Source organism: Delphinapterus leucas, chromosome 9 (genome assembly GCF_059928025.1).
Source record: "Delphinapterus leucas isolate spDelLeu-1000000601 "Yukka" chromosome 9, BTC_Dleu_Yukka2, whole genome shotgun sequence".
Classification (NCBI taxonomy): Eukaryota; Metazoa; Chordata; class Mammalia; order Artiodactyla; family Monodontidae; genus Delphinapterus; species Delphinapterus leucas.
In genome coordinates, this window is record NC_143137.1 from 37,194,602 (window position 1) to 37,215,468 (window position 20,867).

General features: G+C 39.4%; 1 protein-coding gene across 15 annotated transcripts in view; it reads left to right on the forward strand.

Annotated features, from left to right (window-relative positions):
- DOCK4 (dedicator of cytokinesis 4) overlaps positions 1 to 20,867 on the forward strand; it is a 480,689-nt gene that overhangs the window by 290,214 nt on the left and 169,608 nt on the right. For all 15 annotated transcript variants that reach the window (XM_089917502.1, XM_089917504.1, XM_089917506.1 and 12 more), the window contains 3 exons: positions 9,565 to 9,690; positions 18,694 to 18,818; positions 19,622 to 19,784. In XM_089917502.1, coding sequence (XP_089773628.1) covers positions 9,565 to 9,690; positions 18,694 to 18,818; positions 19,622 to 19,784 — 414 coding nt within the window. The remainder of the gene's footprint in view (positions 1 to 9,564; positions 9,691 to 18,693; positions 18,819 to 19,621; positions 19,785 to 20,867) is intronic.

Below are 20,867 nucleotides of genomic sequence, written 5' to 3' on the forward strand. Positions count from 1 at the left end.
TAAAATAAGTAAGGTAAAATAAAGTTATTAAAATTAAAAAATGTTAAGAAAAAAAATTTTAAGTAAAAAAAACTACAACACCAAAAAAAGCAGACGGATAGAAGCCTACAACAAATGGTGAAAGCACAGCTATACAGACAAAATCTCACACAGAAGCATACACATACATACTCACAAAAAGAGGAAAAGGGGAAAAAATAATAAATCTTGCTCTCAAAGTCCACCTTCTCAATTTGGGATGATTCGTTGTCCATTCAGGTATTCCACAGATGCAGGGTACATCAAGTTGATTGTGGAGATTTAATCCACTGCTCCTGAGGCTGCTGGGAGAGATTTCCCTTTCTCTTCTTTGTTCGCACAGCTCCTGGGGTTCAGCTTTGGATTTGGCATCGCCTCTGCGTGTAGGTCGTCGGAGGGAGTTTGTTCTTCGCTCAGACAGGACGTGGTTAAAGGAGCAGCCGCTTCGGGGACTGTGGCTCACTCAGGCCACGGGGAGGGAGGGCCACAGAGTGCGGGGCGAGCCTGCGGCGGCAGAGGCCGGCATGACGTTGCACCAACCTGAGGTGCACCGTGCGTTCTCCCGGAGGAGTTGTCCCTGCATCCCGGGACCCTGGCAGTGGCGGGCTGTACAGGCTCTCCGGAAGGGAGGTGTGGAGAGTGACCTGTGCTCGCACACAGGCTTCTTGGTGGTGGCAGCAGCAGCCTTAGCATCTCATGCCCGCCTCTGGGGTTTGCGCTGTTAGCCGCGGCTCCCTCCCGTTTCTGGAGCTCCTTTAAGTAGCGCTCTTAATCCCCTCCTCTCACACCAGGAAACAAAGAGGGAAGAAAAAGTCTCTTGCCTCTTCGGCAGGTCCAGACTTTTCCCCGGACTCCCTCCTGGCTAGCCGTGGTGCACTAACCCCCTGTAGGCTGTGTTCACGCCGCCAGTCCTCTCCCTGCGCTCTGACCGAAGCCGGAGCCTCAGCTCCCAGCCCCACCCACCCCGGCCGGTGAGCAGACAAGCCTCTCGGGCTGGTGAGTGCTCTTCAGCACCGATCCTCTGTGCGGGAATCTCTCCTCTTTGCCCTCCGCTCCCCTATGACTGTGCTCTCCTCCGCGGCTCTTAAGCTTCCCCCCTCTGCCACCCGCAGTCTCCGCCCGCGAATGGGCTTCTAGTTTGTGGAAACCTTTCCTCCTTCACGGCTTCTTCCTACTGGTTCAGGTCCCGTCCCTATTCTTTTGTCTCTGTTTTTCTTTTTTTGCCCTACCCTGGTACGTGGGGAGTGTCTTGCCTTTTGGGAGGTCTGAGGTCTTCTTCCAGCGTTCAGAAGGTGTTCTGTAGGCGTTGTTCCACGTGTAGATGTATTTCTGATGTATCTGTGGGGAGGAAGGTGATCGCCACGTCTAACTCTTCTGCTATCTTTCCCCTCTCGCGTCTCCCCATCTTTTGCATTGCCATTTTTTTCTGTTTCCAAGCTTGAATGTTACTCTCTCAGAAATGCCTTCTATAACCACTTTGCCTTTATTATTTTTATCTCAGTCTCTTGTTTATCTTCTTTATAACAGTTATCACAATTAAAAGAGGAAAACTGTGGTAGGATACTCAAGAAGTTGTAAACATTGATTAATTCTAGTAAACAGAACTCAGTAACTGAGGTAGGGAAGTACATTTTCCTCCATAATAGAACCTTTTTTATGTATGCATGTACTACTTTAAAAATTTTTTTTACATTTAGTTAAATTTAAAGTTGCCCAGTGTTTATCAGACACTCAGTATCTGTTTCATAAATGAATAGAAAACACAATTATCAGTTGTTTGCCTCAAGTTTGTTTCTTTGGTCTCCTAGTACCAAATAGGAAAAAAAAAATTAGAAGGTAAAACAATTTACTGTGTCCTAAGGAGGTTGCATTATTTTCCTAGCTTTGAGATTTAAGGCCCTAATTTATGTGTCCAACCCTCACTGTTGTACTCTTAAATGCTTTGGGGTTTTTCACATTTATAAGTAATAATGTGTGGAACGTCTGCTGTATTTTGGAATATGTCTTTGAAATAAAACCTTAGAGTGGGGAAGGGATAAATTGGGAGATTGGGATTGGCATATACACGCTACTGTATATAAAATAGGACTAATAAGAACCTACTATATAGCACAGGGAATTCTACTCAATACTCTTAATGGCCTGTATGGGAAAAGAGTCTAAAAAGTGAGGGGATATATGTATATGTATAACTGATTCACTTTGCTGTACACCTGAAACTAACACAACATTGTAAATCAACTACAATAAAAATTTTTTTAAAAACCTTAGAAATGGGATTATTAAGGGAGAATGTGAGCTTTTTAATGAATTTTGCCACATTAACAAAATAAAAAGCAGCTGAGATTGTCATTTTGGAATAAAACTTGGGACAGTTTATTGAGGACATCAAAGAAAGATATCAAAGATTTTTCAAAGGTTTGGAACGTGTAGATTCAGAATTGCAGTATTAATTAATAAAAGTGGAAAAAAGATGAAGAAATTGTTTGGGGATTGAGTGGAAGAGACTGGTTTTAGAATGTAGGTTTACTTTCACAGTCTCTGTGTGCTCACGATAATTGCTGAAGTTCTCATGCTCTATAATTACCTATGATATTAAGTTTAATCCCTCTCTAATTCTCACCTAGACTGTTAAATTTATCCGTAATATGTATCCTGCCAAATCTTCCTCTGTTGTACTGCCAGAATCCTCTTTCCCAAATAAAAATCTGTTCTTCATCTCACGCCCCATTTCAAGTTTTATTGATTCATCAACTTGTGATGCCAGCTTGGCCCCTTCCTGTGGTGTTGCAAGGCAAGCTTCCAAAATCTGGCCCAGTCTCCGTTTCATTGCCTCTCCCTACATTCTGCCTTCAGCCCAACATAACCCTCTTTGGATTGTGGTATTAGTAGCCACACAGAGTTGTGATACTGTAAATGTTCATAGCCCAGAAGTGAATGCCTTTATGATAGTTTTATTAGAAATCGAACTAGTGATACAGCCTTCAATAATTTTACTAGGAATCAGAAGATCTCAGTGATTTCAAAACAAAACAGGGCAAAGACATTTCTTTTACCCATTCTATGTGTTTCTGTCTTTGCTCACAACTCCATGCTGTATTTTGTGTGTCCTCTCCCTACTCTGTTCTTTAAAAAAATGACCTTCTTTGATAAATTATTCCCTGCCTTTTTTCATTTAGATTTTGCCATGTTATATATGATGATTTTTTTTCAAATCTTTTTAGTCTTGTTCAAATACTCCCCTTTTCTAAAATGAGTTTTCTTAAACTTTAGAATATTCTGGCTGAGTTGAGATAAAGAGCCTAATTCAGCGTTCTCTATTTGACACTTTATTTTGAGAAAAAGTAAATGAAGCAATTTTTTTGGTCTTTTCTTAGCATGTGGATATTTTTAAATGCTGAAAATGGAAAGAAAAGACCATTTCAGTTTGATCATCAAACTTCATGAAAATTCTGATTGAGAAAATTAAATGAGTAAGGATTAATAGATATATGCCAACTGTATTCTTTGTTTCCTCCCCCATACGTCACTTCAGGGATTTGTTCGTTATTAGTTTGGGTTTATAATGTGACCTTTGGATATCCCACTTGTGAAAATATTTTTGCACTATTAGTACATCTATCCTTAGCTCAGATGTTTTTAGCACATGTATTTTTAGAACATATACTTTAATATTCTACCATTTTTCTTCTATACTTTTATAGAAACTCAGGAGAATTAAAAAGAAAAAGTAATTGTGTAATGTTAAGTACTTTTTACATTTAAGTCAGTTATTTAATCAATATTGTGACTTTATTTTATACTTTAATTTGGCACATTTGCAAATTTTTTGAAGCAAAGGACAGTTTTTGAATTAAATATTGATGAGATTGATAGTTCTTAAATACTATATAAGTAGAGTAAATTTTTGCTCAGTTAATTAATTTACCCATTTACAATTACATTTTAATTGTGCACTGAAGACACACTAGTATATATTCTTCAAAGACTGCTTGTGTTATTGTAAAACAATAGGGATTTCAAGGATTTTAAAATAAATTGGCTTTTGAAACATGGTAGACTGACTCTTGTAATCTCCCCTTCAAACATGTAAAAATGCTGGATAAATTACAACTAAGACATGGTAAGAAATAGCAAATGAAGCTTCAAAGAAAGGAAGGGACATCTTGCTGACATTAAGAGGGAGCTCCATACCAGAAGTGTAAACACTCAAATAAGCACTCCAACAGGGAAGGGGGGTGTGAATATAGGCCCTGATGACTGGGGGCTTAAGTTTTAAATGTCTCATGGAAGTCAAGACATGATTTGTTATATCTGCTCCCTCTCCCTCATTGCTGATTATTTCACGATTGATTGTGTTTTTACTATCATTTTATTGTGACTCAACTTCAGTGGGTGTTGCTTTTTTTCATAGGAATCCTATGCACCGTGGGTGTGAAAGTGGCAGTATGGAGTGATTATACATTTACTGTTTTCAGGCTACTCAACTGGGACCAGTTACTTACCTTGGATTTCATAGCTATGGATTTTTCCAAACTACTGAGTTAATTTAAATTCAGTGGCTTAAGCTTGGAGTTTCTATCTCACCAGAGAATCATGTACCCTCATCACCTTTTTAAAACAGAGAACAGTTCTTTCAAGCCCAGTATTAGAGGACTTACTTCTAAGCATTACTTGTATATTCTCTAAGCTATATCTCCTAGAAGTTCAGATAATAAACTATCAGGAAAAGACTAAATAAAAGGTAGAAAAATAGGTTCATAATGAAAAAGAAACCATGAAAAAATGAACAAGGAGAGTTTCAAATTCATGCATCAAAAAAATACTGAACATCTGTATGTCTGCATTATTCAAGGCACTAGTAATATAGCATTTAAGAAAGCAAATACAAATCTTTGTCCTCTTGGTGCTTAGCTTCTAGTGGTTAGAAAGGACTAAATAGAATTTCTAAAATTGTTTTAAAGAAGAAGTCATGTAAGGAAAATTAGTGCACTGCTTAAATACCAAATGAGCACAACTGCAAAGAGAAAGAATAATGTGATATAACAGCAGTGGCCCTGGTAGTTGTAGTAGCAGCTGCTAACATTTTTGAGCACTTCCTTTATACCAGGTATTGCCTAAAGTATTTTATGGAGTTGGTATCATTATCATCTTTATTTTACAGATGTGGAAACCAAAGCACAGAGGAGTTAACACTGAGACAGGGTCATGATGCTGTATGATAGACTTCTTAAACTGCACACTTAATCACAACATGTATTTATCAAATATATTTGTCACTATTTTCCATTTTTGTGTTGCTATACATTTGCAGTTAGGTGTTAGTTGGTTCATTGGTGGCAAAATGGCTGATCTAGTCTAAACTTAATTTTGCCTGCTATTTAATAAATCATGCTGTGCTTGCCTTTTTTTATGTAAAAGTGCAGAATTTCATGAATTTAAAAAGAATCATCTTATAGAGTGAGTTAGCTCCGATTCCTAAGAAGTTAGAGTTACCAAAAAATCAACCACATTTGGTTTAACAGATACCAGTCCTTTCTTTCCTGTAGTTCTGCTCCGTAAGCTGAGTTTAATCATGAAAAACTGTTGTTTTGTGACTCTAGGTTAATTAATGACTATGCCTCTGTTTAAAATTAGATATCAAATCTTTGTAATTGGGTCTTAAACATCTAGACTGATTTTTAAAAGTTTTGTTTCATGATTGTTTCTTCTAATAAGAGGAACATTTCCCCCTTAGCCATTTCATTTTTGGGATTTATATTAACAGCCAGAAAAAAAATTGATTGTGGAACATTATTGATCTATTTTGTGAAATTAAAAATTTAACCTAATTTTTTAGCTTATTGGTTGTCATAACTCCCAGTTTAAAAAAAAAAATCTTCCCTGCACTTTCAAATTCCCTCAATCAGTCATAATTTTTCCTTATTTTAATATTCCTATCATGAACTTAACCCTTGCTGCTTCATATTCTACTTACGTATGTGTGTCTTACTTTCATTATTGGATGATCAGCTTCTTTGGAGCAGAGACCCTATTGTGTACACCCTTATTTCTCACCCTCCACCTTCCACTCAAGCTGGAAGTTACTGCCTGGCCCAAAGTGGACAGTTTGAATTGCGGAAGGAGTAAGTTAAAGTGTCCAGATAAAATTTTAGAAGTTGCTCCAGCCCCAGATGTAACAGCTAAGGCAAGGACAGTGAAGTTGTATGACAAGAAAGAGAATAGGAAGAAAAATACTGCACTGTGAACATACCCTGTATCATAAGCTACACTCCTGAAAGGATAGGAGTAATTCTCAGGTCATTGGAATGGGCGAATATTTCATAAGTCTCCCCTTTGTAGTGAAGAATAGTTTCTTTGTCTTCATACATTATTTGTTATTGTCTAGTGAGTCATTTAGCCAACCTGTTCATTTTAGTCGAGATATTTAAGAACCACTATAAAAACAGGATCAGGAGTTTCCCTGATTGAAAAATAAATAGTATTGCAGTGGCTCTTGGTGGGCTGGTCCCTGTAGATTCACTACTATGTCATGTTTCTTTGTCTTCCTGAAAGTACACCCCCTCTTTGATGTTTCTTTGTTAAGTGTTGTGGCTTTTTAATGGAAATTGAATTGATGATTTGGGAAGAGCCAAGTACGTTGTGGTCAAGCCCTTGGCCCACTTGACCTTTCCAGTTCTTGATTCTCGGTGAGTTCTTCATTCTGAAGAAATTGGGTCACCTCAACAATACCTTCCCCTCCAAATTGATATCAGTAGTCCAGACAAATGAAATCATTATGCCTGGGGCTTTCGTCTATATCTTTCTAAACCTTCAGATTGAAAACTACCATATCTTCTAACTAAATTTTAGAATGCATTCAACTGTTGAATGCCTAATTTTCCTTTTTCCCCTCTACTGTTTTGTCTGTTTTCCCCCTGTCACTTCCTCATTGCCTTCCCTTATCCATTAGCTGGCTCCTTTCTGTCTGTTGTCTTCTCCTTGGGTCCTCTCTATCCTCTTGCCTTCTCTCATCCCAATGGCTCTGGCTATCTCGAGAACATTGATGCATTTCTTTGTTCATGCTTACATCTATCTGTCTTTCCACAAAACATATTTTTTCTCTATTTCCTATCTTTAATTGTCTTTAGAATCCACATTGATTGAATGCCTTTCTTTTCTCATTGTCTTATCCTCTGTATTCAACTTATGTAAAAAATAAAATAAATCACTGATGGTTAAATGAATTCTGGCTCCAATAGAGCAAAACAAGAATTCTGGTCAATTTTCTTCCTCCAGTCTCTACCCTGAATAGCATGATCTCTTTGTTTTTTCATTACTGTTTAGTTCTTTTCTTACATTGTACGTACCACATAAGGTTGCTAGTATCTCTGATCAGGTCCTTTGATGAGAAGTTCTAGTAAAATGATCTGTCCTTGCAAAACATCACAGGACCTCAAGAATTTTGTTTAGTGCTTGTGACTCTCTATGTGAAAGCATTGCTTATAGTGTCCTGGGGTACTAGAACAGTGTTCTACCCAGCAGAGGGATGGTTGTTACGTACTGTGTCTGGCACGCACTGCTATTCTACAAATATCAGCTTCTGCTGATGTTCATATTGATGATGACAGTGTGGGTGAATGTTTTGAAGGCAAAAGGACAGAAGTAGGAGGAGAACAGAGACACCAGTAATGAGGTGGGGGTACCGGGAGAGCGTGAGTCAGGAAGAAATAGCTGCTGGGACAGATGGATTATAACATGTGTTAGTTTATCTTCATTCACCAGCCTCTGGGTTTTAAAAGGAACCAGTAGTACCACATCCAAGTTGTCCGCATCCAACCATCCAGATGACTCATTCTCCCCTGCTTCATTCCATGTGGCTATCGGAGGACTGACACTCCTCCACTCCATCACCCTCAGTCATCCATCTCGTGTGGGCTGGGGGCAGGGAGGGAGCTAAAGGATAGTTAAGTGAAAATAGGATGAAGATTTAATTAAAGTTCCTGAGTGCCTGCCAGATTTAATCTAATTCTCACAACTTTCTGGCACCGGCATTCTATTAGATCCACACACCAGAGGACACAGTGATGCAGCCACATCCTACCCTTCTTTTCTTATGTCATTGCCTTTTTGGGTCTGCCTCATCTAGGTCAGATTCTAACCCCAGGAAAGGCTCCATCGTCTTTCCGAGCCTAGTACTTTTTTAAAAAAACAAATTTTCCTGATGATTTACCTACTCTATTGAAAAGCAAGCAAACAAACCAACAAAACACTACTTTTGTTGTTGTTTGTTTCTTCATTTTACTGAAGACAAGTGAAAGGAAGATTCCAATCTACATGCATGGCAAATGTCGTCTTGCATTTCTGTTGCATCCCAGCATGATTGTTGCCACGCTTATGGTGTATGTTTGCAGATAACATTGTAGTGCTGTGCATTAGGAATTGGGAGTGACTACTTGCACAATAGTATGTATGTAACTGAGTGAAAAGGGTGATAAGTAATGATGTAGATGGAGGATCTTTGGAGTACAGATTTATCATTCTCTTGATCCACCATCCAAATTCATTTTAAAATTGAATTCAGGTTAATGATGATTGAAAGTTTTTAAAAAAATAAGTCACCTTTGACTGGTTTCATTTTCTATCACTAATGTAAGTGAGGGACTTTTTTTTTTTTTGTCTTTTTTGTTTTAAAATAATAGAAGAAAAAAGGAACAGGGAATTAAAAGACTGAAAGAGAAACAGCATGTTGGAAATAGGCAAACATAAGTATTCAAAAAGATAGGACATTAATTTTTTCCTATAGCTAGAGTTGGGAGAATAACGTATGAAAAACGTATCATTCAATGTCCTCAGTATATCCCGCTGTGGTAATGTCAGTATAATTGGGGTAACAAAAAAATTTAATTTTACTATTTTACTGACTAAATTCCCTCTTGTTTATCAAAGTGGCCTGCATCCTGCTCAGTTCTGCTCAGTAGAAAATAATGTGATTATGAGTTTCTACTGTATATAATATTAAGAATATAATGTTGGTTTTATTACAATCACCTTTCTTAAATTTTTTTAAAAAAATCTCTGAATATCCTTAAGATCCTTGAATTTTTATGCGTTTAGCTTTGTGTCCATGTTTATGACATTTGATTAGTAATTATTCACAGGCCTTATAGAGTTTTAAAGAAATTAGAACTCCCTTTTTAAGATCAGTATCTTCCAGGGCTGGATAGCCCCTGCCATTTGCTAGGATGAGGTTGGTGCAGGGGTGTTTCTGTCTGGCAGGGTGCTGGAGAAGCGGGTGATGGGACTGGAAGCCAGACTTCCTCTTCTTAGTGTTCTGTTCAGGTTTTTTCTAGCTTCTTGGAACCTTCTTTGTAAGTGGAAAAACTCAGGTAGTCAAGTTGGAAAAGTGTTCTCTAGGTATTTGTCTTATAGATTCCATTAATTTTGTCTGACTATTAATCATCAGTTTAAAACAATGACACCATAGATTGGGGCTTGTTGAAACAATTTCAGTTTCTGTTCATGCAGTTTCTGTCCTTTTTTTAACTCTGGTCTCCTTTGTTTTAGGTTTAGCAGTTTCCCTACAACTCTTGCATGGAGACATTGAACAAATCAGAAGGGAATACTCATCAGTATTTTCTCATGGAGTCTCCATCACCCGGAAGTTGGGTTTTTCTAATATTATTATGCCTGGTAAGTGACTTGGGATGCACTACATGATGAAACATGGCTATTTTGTCTGCTTTTGATGCTTGAGAAATTTTTCAAATTGTCAGCTTCAAAGAGTTCAAATGGGCCATGCTTATGAATAAAATGAGATATTTAATTCCTTTTTAAAAAAATCTTTACATTTTTATTATATTAGGGTGGATAACTTGTGGGGGTCATGGTTGCATTTCATTATGGCCATAATAGGAAAACTGAAGTTGAATACAGAAAATATTTTACCCTCTGGTGGGAAGTGTTATTGAAGCCACTTAGGGGAAATCCTTACAGGTTTTGGCAAGAACAGTTATTAAGCAATGGTTAGCCTTTTTTGGAGGATTTTTCCACCAGAGATATGTATGTATGTGTGTATATAAATAAGCAGCCATATGCAAACGCCATATGTATTTCTATACATCTCCTAGTTCTATTTGTATATATAAATCAGATCTATATTAGCAACCAAAAGAGACTCCAAAAAAGTGTTTGTTTCTGAGTGGAAATGGTAGAAGTTAAGGAGATTCACACCAACAAAGTAAATGCCAAGTAAGTCTTTCTCAGGGCTCTACATCCTACTTTCCACAACCAAGAAAAAAAAAAATAGAAAGACCAAATAGTCTCAAATTGTCGACAGTATTTTTAGAAATGAGATCCTTTAAATCACTGTTTAAATCCCATGTGTAAAAAGCAAGCAATGGAAGTTGCATCTGACAGGCCTCTGGCGCAGTTATGAGACTGATGGTAGGACTGTTGTCCATAAAGACCTAACATGATGCAGAAACTGACTGGCATTGACTGTCGCGGCATTTTGTGATCCCCTGACGGAAATGCATTCATGCAGGAAAGCCTAAGAGAACAGCCTGGAAAGTTTCCTGAGATGGCCTGACCTAGCTTAGGGACCCAGTCTGCCTGAGCATCTTCTCTTAACTATTGTCGAAAATGACTGTTTACAGCACGGTTTACTTGGTGGCATGTTATTCAGTGGCTCTTGCAACCATTCATTATTTCCTTCAGTTGCTATAAATAGCTGGTATTTCCTCTTTAACAAAAAAGAAACAAATTTCATCCCACTGGGAAGCAAATTGATGAGTAAATCTAATATAAAAAGCATATTTTAGAACAGAATGCAGCCAGCTGCTAAAAGAATTCCTCAGCTTGGTCTTTGAGCAGCATCATTGAGAAATGGAAAAATATTAAGCAACATGACACTTCACTGGCTGAATAATTGTCTGGGGTGTGCTGTGCTCATGCAGCTCTTGTCTGGCTTTAATGATGAAAATGAGCTTTCTGTGGAATAAGTCTCACTTCTGTCCCTTTCCCACACCACGTTATGGCGAGGTTCACGCTGACCAGGGAATCAGTCCTCCCAGACACATGTCTGCAGTGCCCAAGACTGCAGGAGATTTTTTTTAAAGCACTTTCTTCTTTTTCTTCTCTCATTTTTTTCTTCTTTGGCTTCTGAGTCTTTCAAATTAGATGGAGAAGGGAAGGATGTGTGTATTAACTTTAAACAGCTGAAAGCAACTTTACAACTCAATGGAATGTTTTACATTGGAAAACATAACAGCCATTGTTTTGTTTTCCTTTGTTATTTTTTAGAATTTTGACTTGTCAGTTAATTCTCACTGGTGGCTCTGATGAAAACTTGAGCTGAGTTTTCAATAAGAAAATATATGTGAACAGCATTTCTGATCCCAGTGTTATATTGACAGTCTGCTAGGATGATGGGTTTTTTTGTTTGTTTTCCTTTCGTTTTTCTAGACTTGTCCTTCAGAGTTAGTATTGTGAATAGGGGTCAGGATGGGTGAAGCACGTGTTTATACCTACAGGACCTTCATTAACTTAGTTACTGCCTTTCTGCAGAATGAATTATCTGTGGTCCTGACACTAACAGGAACGTACACAAAACTCTTCTTGAGGATCACAGAATGTCATCAATGCTAAACTCTATTTGGGATGGGAAAACCGTGTAGACAGAGATTCTCCCCTTGGTCTGGCTTTTGCATGGGCTGGTCTCGGGAATGTCACCTGGTATAAGGAGACTACCTGCCCATGTGCTTTCGGCCTGTCATGAAGTCCTCTGAACCCTTCCTGTTGCTAAGGGTCAGTCATTCAGCACTTTATTTCTTAGAGTACCCAGTTTCCAAAGAAGAAAAGTTACCCTCTGTGAAGCTCCATCACTGCCACCTACGAACCAAATAACTCTACAGAAAGTTCCATGGTCTGGCCTCTGAGCCCATGAGAGGGAGGGCAGTGAAAATGTTTCAGTCAGTGCTCTCTAGTTGAAATACAGTGCGAGCCACAAATGTAATTTTAACTTTTCTAGTAACCATTTAAAAAAAGTAGGAAGAAAGAGATGAAATTAATTTTAACAATATATTTTATTTAACCCAGTGCATTCAAAATATCGTTTTAATAGGTAATCCATATAAAAAACTCATAATGAGTTACTTTACACTATTTCAGCCTAAGTCTTTGAAGGCTGGTAAATACTATACATTACAGCACATCTCTTTCCAGCCAAGTCACATTTCAAGGACTCAGTTGCCACATGTGGCAGTCGTTATGGGATTGGACAGCCAAGCTCTAAATGTCTTAACAGACTGTACAAAGCAGAGCTCGAGCCGTTGCTGAATATCAGGAAGGACTAAGTTTCCATCCACCAGACGCTTTGGAACAAAGCTGGCTGATGTGTCAAGAATGTCATGGGAGGTGAGGCGGTGTCCTCCTCCCACCCTAAGGGTCCATTCTTATTCTGAGTTTATGCTTCTTTCTAGGCAATCATCATGGTCTCCCTACTTTATCTTCCCTACCTGTACCCTCTCTCCTGGAGACTTGTTGTCACATATCAACCGGTAAAACTATCCCTCTTTGTTAAGGAACACCTAATTAATACCTTCCAGTGCATTCACTTTTAATACATCTTGGCAGTTCCTAATCCTAAAAAGAATTAAGGAAAAGTGGTGGACTGATAAGGGAGGGAAGGGTTGAGATTTGGAGGCTAGAGGCTCACACTGAAAATGATGAACAGAGCCTATGTTTCACATGGTTGCCAGCAGTAGTAGCTGTGATAGTGATTTCCAGATTTGTTTAAGTTTATTTTACAAGTATTTTCCAGAGTAAGCCTCCTTTTCCTTTGGTCTTTAGGCAATAGTCCAAATAAGTCAAATTTCTATTTGGTCAAATTTGACTAGATAGTGATTTATAAGACTGGGGTAAGAAGAATGTTGTAGAGATGTTTGCCTCCCATCTAAGAAGATATATAATTTTATTCTTTTAAATATATATATTATTATTATTATTATTTACCACTTACTGATAGAGACATGTACATCACCAGATGGAATTGCCTCAAATAATCCTTCTTTTGGAGAAAGCAAGTGGGCCCCTGCTTTATTTGATATTCCCTAAAAATATATCCTAAATCTAACCAAAGCTCACGACGCCCCAGTCCAAGTCACTGGCCCTGCATATCATGTAGGTGCAGCTACTCTGCTTAGACCTGAACCCCTGACCACGCCACCGAGGAGTGGTGGCCAGAGAGAGGGGGAGGCATGTCACCCTGAGGTTGGATCCCAGCCCCAGATCACATTGGGGAAGAGGCTGCTGCCCCCAAATTATGAAGCTTACATGCCCCACTTGCCCAAGGGTGTAGGATTTCCCCAACAGGCACTACCAGAAATGCATGCATTGTCCTAGAGTATGAAGGGCAGCCCATCCCTGCTCCTGTCTTTGTGCACCACTGTCTGGAAAGTCCTTCATGGCTGCTGTTGTATCATTTGCCATTGCTTGCTTGATAGTCATAAACAAATTAAAAAGCTACCCCCTCAAAAGTTTAACATCTCAGAGCATTCTTTTAAAATAAAGCAAAACAAAAATGAGAACAGATATGTTTTACTGAAGTGTACTCTATGTGAGAAATCCAACGTTAATTTTTCATCCCATGCATAAGTTTTCCCTGTGTGTGATCTGCCTTGATTTCCTGTTACTTGTGAATCTTGCCCCTATCCCTTACCCTGCCCCTCCCCCCTCCACCGCTGCCCTGAAGGTATCCTGAAGTGGTAGAGGCCTAGGTGTGGATGGCATATTATATTAGTTTCCTATGGCTACTGTAACAAATCGTCACAAATGGGGTGGCTTAAAACAATGCAGAAATGTACTATTTTACACTTCCGGAGATCAGAAGTTTGCATGAGTCTCGCTGGGCTAATATCAGGGTGTCAGCAGGGCTGCATTTCTTCTGATGCATTCTCTAAAGGGGAATGCATTTTCTTGTCTTTGCCAGCTTCTGGAGACTCCCTGTACTCCTTGGCTCATGGCCCAACATCATTCAACCTCTGCTTCTCTCATCATATCCCCTTCTCTGACCCTGACCTTCTGCCTCCCTCTTATAAGGACCTTTGTAATTATATTGAGCCCACCCTGATAATCAAAGAAAATCTCCCCATCTCAAGATTGTCAGCTTAATCACATCTGCGAAGTCCCTTTTGCTGTGTAAAGTAATCTATTCACAGGTTCCCAGGATTAGGACCTGGACATCTTTGGGGAGGTAACGGGGTGCCTGCTACACACATGAAGGGCCATCCAGCTCAACCATGTGTCCAGTGCATGAATGTCCTCCTGAGGTCCCTGAGGATGGTTTGCCGGCTTGTACTTGAGTATTAATAATGGCCAAGGTCACACCATCACATCTTACATCTTCTCTCAAAGTGACCTCTTTCATGTTGAACTCGTCTCCCTCTACCTTCTATCCATTGGGTTGAGTTTCTCTGCTTGTAACCTCAACATTTTAAAATTCAGTTAACTCTCGTCTCCCTCATCTCTCCTCTGATGTGTCCCTTCTCCATATCATTTATGGTCTGGATGATACCGTTTCTGTCTGTCTCTGTCCTAGAAATGAAATCAGTGCTTCATAATTGGTCTGACCAATCAGGGTGGGACTGTTACCTTCCTTGCTCAAGGCACTAGTCTTTTGGAGACAAAGGCTGAATTGCACTAGCTTATTTGATGGATGTTCTCATCCTATTGAATTACATTTTCATGGGTAAAGCAGAGATACGGACAGGACATTGGGCATGTTTCTTAATCTCTATACTTTAGTTTCCTCATCTGTAAAATGGAAATAATAGGGCCTTTCTATAAGGTTAATGTGAGGATTTAATGAGATATTCTACTTATAGCACTTGGCAAAGTACCTGACTACTGTCTATCTGCTACTATCTACTACTAAACACCATCATCATCTAAGTTCACGAAAACCCGGAGTCTTCTATGTATGTTCTTTTGTTTTTAAGAAGGACAGGAACTTTTCTTTTCCAGTTCCAAAAATAACAGCAAATATCTAGCACAGGAAAGGCACTGGACTAGTCCCTGTGGCTGGGGACAATGGTTTACTTGACGTGATGAGCATGTCCTCTATGCCTTTATCCAGTTCATTCATAGGACAGAATCAAGGATCAGGTTTTCAGCTACTGATAAAAACCTCTTGCCTGTTGAGGTCAAGCCATAAATCAACCCCATTTGATTGTAGTCACTGAACTCTTTTTGAGTTTGTTCCTACTTCTGTGGCCTTATCTCTATCTCGTCTACAGTGATGTTTTGAGAAGCCTTCCCATGTGTAAAGGCTTCCCAGTCAGTGGGCCTGTGAAACAGAGAGAAGTGTCAGCACATCAAATTTAAAGAGCAATAAATTTAAGATGTGCAAAGTATTAATAAACATTGTCAGGCAAGTAGCTTTTCACGATTGGTGCTATGACTCCATTTCATACTTAGTTTATGATTTCTCTCTTAATTACCCAAGGTGCTTTCTTAACACCATTTGGGCTTATTAGTTTTCTCCAGAGCCAACCTCAGGTGTATTGACTTTAATTAGCACTTGTTTCAACTTTATCCTTCTGCGTATTTTGGCAAAACGTGGCACCTTGCAGTATTAGAACACAGCAAGCTGCAGATTCCTGGGGGGACACATGCAGAATGACATCCAGGAGAAATGTTCTTGTCATGTATTCTCTTTTCAAAGAAATCTTATTTTAGTCTAAAAGTTTTGCAAAAGATAAAGAGGGTTACAGCGACAGGGACAGTGATAGTTAAAGAACAGAAAACTAAAACATATGTATAAGGTGTTTTAATTTATGAGTGTGTTACAGTCCAGAAACAGCAAGCATGACATAATAGTCTCAGCCCTCCTACTGCCTCTCCCATCCCTACCTCTGCCTTTACCCCTTCCCCACTTTCATAACACAGAAACTTGAGGCCCCAAGGTTTATCTTACCCTGTCTAGACTAATGTCACAGAGAATAGACGGTAGCAGAGAAAGACTTGAATCCAGATCTCCTTATTCCAGTCTTCCTGTGACCCTACCTTTTTTTAGGCTTATTTGAATTCAGAAGAGAGAGAAGAATCCAGCAAAATTATAAGCTAAACCAGCTCTAGGGGTCCATTTGGGAAGCAAAGGCCATTTTTAACTTTGGTCCCTTTGGAACACACCATAGCTTCCACAGATGTCGCATCCTCTTAGTGAGGGCCTCTCTCATGTGACACCCCCTCTCCTCCATTCAACACCCCGTCTCCTCTTACTTTTATCCATGGCACTTAGCATTATTCAGTGTGCTCTGTGTTTTACTTCTTTGTCCAAGACCTACTCCTACTAGAATCCCTTCACAGGGAAGGCATTTTTGCTTTGTTCACTGCTGAATCTACTGGGCCTAGAATAATATCTGGCACATAGTAGGTGCTCACGGTATATTTGCTGAATGAATACACAAAGAAAGAATTTCCTGGCACTGGCAGTATGTTACTGTCCCCCCACCCCTGTTCTTCTGTAGGACCAGCCTGCACACAGCGGGGGGAGACAGGTTGCCTTGCAAACCTCCCTCACCGCCCCCGCTCCCCACCCCCCCGTCTTTGCTTAAGTCAGAATTGCCGGTCCTTCCAACAGCTAAGAGTTGGAAGTCCCCCTCCCAAGAAACACTTACTCTCCATTTTGCATGACAGTTAATCCCCATGTGGTTTGGACAAGCTAATCACTCATTATGAGAAATTTCTAAGGTAAAAACTCCTGTAGCTGTACTTCCCATTAATCAGTGTGTGTTTTATAGTCTGTGTGTAAGCACGGCCACTCATCATGTGTCACCTACTCCAAGAAGCAAAGGAATTTTACTACTGTTAACTAACATCTTTTGCTCTGAAGTACCTTGATTTTTGTGTTGTGTTTTTGCCTGCCAAGTCTGTTCGCGGGAAAACTATTGTCAAGAATTTCCTCTCGGATTGTTGAAATAGCACGTGTGCAGACCATTAGCATTGCAGACCTGTTTTGAGTTGAAATTGATGGCTTCAGAGGACAAAGTTTGTGAGCTTATTTATTCTATAATGTAATTGTTAAAATAAATAGCATTGAGAATGTGTGTTATGTATGTATGAATACATATATATAAAATGATAACTTTATAGTAATTAGATGAACTGGGTTATAAAAAAACTAGAAAACTTGTAAAATTTACTGGACCATTTTCTCTTAAAATTTTTTTTTAGTGGATATGGTTAAAACAAAAAACCTTCAAAGCATATAATTTTACATGTGTTGAAATACGTTGCTTTTCTCCTGGAATTCCAAGTTCACTGCCTTTCCAGGTTGACTTGTATGAGAGTATGTATGAGTTGTGTGAGAGTACTGAGAAATTCATAAGACAGAGACCACTGTATTAGTTGTTTCCACTAATGTATTCCTTATATACTCTTTGTAAAGGGTGGGTGAGACATCATCCTTTTTAGAACTTATTCAGTTTCTCTCTTTTATGGCCCATCTGTTTCCTGTTCAGCCAAAGTCATTTGCAAATGATGTTCTCATTAAAAGTTGGTCTTTATGAAGGAAGGTGACCAGGCACACCTGTATTCCTCCATGTTTTTGAAAGCTAGGGTACTTTCTTATAAACACTTTGGTCAGGAAGTTTGAGAAATTTCCCAGGTGTGGGCATATTTGTATGGTTATTGTTCCTTCTGGTGATTTACTTTCTTAAGGAGAGATTTTTTATTAGCAAAAAAATATATTGCGTTTGGGCCTTCAACTGTTTGAAAGCTATGTTAAGTAAATTCAACCTTGCCAACCTCACCAACATTTACCTTCAAAAACTTTCTAGCCACACTTGGTTTACTTACTTCTCATGTCCGTATCCACTCACTGCTTACCCCTAATTTAATTCTTACAGGAGAGATCAAAGCATGCTGCCAAGCATGTTTGCCTCGCTTTGCTAGTTGGCATTATATTCTAATTTTTTCTTGCAGGACTAAGAAAGGGGGGCAAGATGAAAAAGCATTCAAGTTTATAAATAGCTAATGGAGAAACAAAAATAGATGATATATGTGTACATAGACTATGTCAGTTTGAATCCAGGGCCTTTCTCATTTGTTTTATAGCTTGATGGCAAGAAATATTAAGCCAAGTGTGTCTGTATGACTGACTTATTCTACATCTGTGTTCATAAACACTAATCTGGATTCTTCCAGTAGTGAGGTCATTTCATCCACGAATTTTGGAAAAGATTTAAATTGTAACTGTACCCTTTGCAGTCCGATCATTTTCTTCCATTTAGGCATTTCTTCTTCTCTAAATGCTGTGACTATAAAGTATTAAGACTAGTTTCTTTGAGCCACCCCTGCTAGGCTGTCATTTTGTAATTGCACCTCATAAATGAAATGAGGGAAATATTGAAAAATGGTGAAATTTGACAACACCTCCCTACCCAGGCCCAGTACTGTCCTCCTAAATGTGCATCTTCAGTATTGCTAACTCAGACTAGCAGAAGCTGGCCTTTGCTTTTCTTGGATGTTGGTAGTAAGGGTGGGGACCTTTCTATAAAAGTATAAATATTGTATATTTTACTTTTATATGTATGCTATAACACTATTTTTTATGAACTAAAGTTTTTCTTGATAGAGTACTTTATTACACTTTTTACTATATATAACATGGTTTCAATTTTCCTCTCCTACTAGGTGAAATGCGGAATGATTTATACATCACTATAGAAAGGGGAGAATTTGAGAAAGGAGGAAAGAGTGTGGCCAGAAATGTGGAAGTTACGATGTTCATTGTAGAGAGTAGCGGCCAGACCTTGAAGGTACGTTAATGCTGGATTCTTTGTGGTAAAACAATTCCACATCCTTGCTTTGGGTTCATCTTTAATGAGATCAGTTAATTTCTGATTTGCAGTATTTCCAATCTTATTTTTCTTTTCCACCCCTGTGTAGTTTTTTTTTTTTTAATTATGAAAATGCCTTTCAGAAAAGAAAGTAGGAAAAAAAAAGGCTTTTACAGTTTGTTTGTGTCAGCAATGTCCTCCTAACAGCTACTCCTTAAATGCAGCATTTTTATGCCATTTCATTTTTCCCCTTTCATCTGTCATAGTTTTGAAGATGCATACTTTTGCTTTTGGCAATTGGTAAAACAAAACAAAAATCATAGGTCATCCTATGTATTTTCATTTTAACCAAAATAGGGCATGAGGATTAAGCTCTTACTGATTGGGGTTATAATATCAGGTTCCTTTATGGAAGAAGTGTTTCATGTGAGCCCGGGGCTTAGTGAGTTTTACAGGAAGGCACAGAACAGGCTTTTGGCTGTAGCAGGTTGAGAATTTTATCATGTAGTTGACTCCAAATTGGGCACACAGTTGCCCATCTCACTCATGTCACTGAGGTCCACCCTTAGCCGAGTAGACCCTGGGAGACCAGCCTCAGGATGAAACAGACACAGCCTGTCAGCAGAAGCAAGTGTAGAAACAGGCCTGTAAAGAGCTGGGGAGGTAATTTCACCTGAAGTGCTATTTGGGGAGCAGGCAGATACAGCAGAGCAATTGCTCTGCTCCTCCCCACATCATCTTGAAATGAAGCTGTCTTTAACCTGCATTTTTTCCTTTATTAGGATTTTATCTCCTTTGGCTCTGGAGAGCCACCAGCTAGCGAGTACCACTCCTTTGTGCTTTATCATAACAACAGTCCCAGGTGGTCTGAGCTACTGAAACTTCCTATCCCTGTGGATAAATTCAGGGGAGCGCACATCCGCTTCGAGTTCCGGCATTGTTCCAGTAAGTGTTTGGCAGGATTGTCTCCATGGCTTTGTTGTGCTGGGTAGTCTGCTAACTCAGCTGAAACAACAGTGTGGGCTAATCTGTAGGAAGTGTGTGACAAGCCAGAGACCTCCACAAGAGAGAAACGAAGGTGAGTGAAGTCCTGGGAGGTGAATGGGCTCACTTCTTGAAGAACCAATGACCTTTGTGGAAACATAGATGCAAGAGGGGAAGGAAACAGAATACCTATGGAAATCTACAGGGTTCTTCTTAAGTTGGTCACTTTCATAAAAACCAGTTCATCACTCTCACAGTCTGGAAAGACTAGATAGAAAGAGAAGATGCAGCAGTAATGACCTGACTGGCTCAGGTGGTTTTAGGCAGTCCTGACCCATCTGCTGTCTCTCCAGCCAAGAGCTGATCCAGCTCTCAGACAGCTCAGGGGTACCCTCGGGGACTTTCCTAGGCATGTGAAGTCACTAGAAAAGCCTCTGATTGGCTCCAATTCATATTGATTTGCATATATCTACATCACCGTGCATTCTCAAACAGTATTCAAATGAGGATCAAGTAATGTCAACTCAAACAGGCCTTAGAGATGATGTGAAGTAATTTCCCCATTTTATAGATCTAAAAAACCCAAGACACAGACGTTACAGGATGTATTCATGTGGACATTACTTATCCATAAAGTTATCATTTCCTGTTGTCTCTATTTTCATTCTTTTGCATTCATTACCACCCTCTGAAGCCCCCACTCCCTGCCTCCACCAGCCCCCAGTCCAGGGATCTTCTGGTTTTCCCTGTGCCCCAGAAGTGTGCACTTCTGGTAGTGTACACTGTGACCAGAGAAGGTTCTGGTGAATCTTGCTTCAAGAACAGTATAATAATCAAGAGAGGGACTTCCCTGGTGGCACAGTGGTTAAGAATCCACCTGCCAATGCAGGGGACGTGGGTTCGAACCCTGATCCGGGAAGATCCCACATGCCGTGGAGCAACTAAGCCTGTGCGCCACAACTACTGAAACCTGTACGCCTAGAGCCCATGCTCCGCAACAAGAGAAGCCACTGCAATGAGAAACCCACGCACCACAACAAAGAG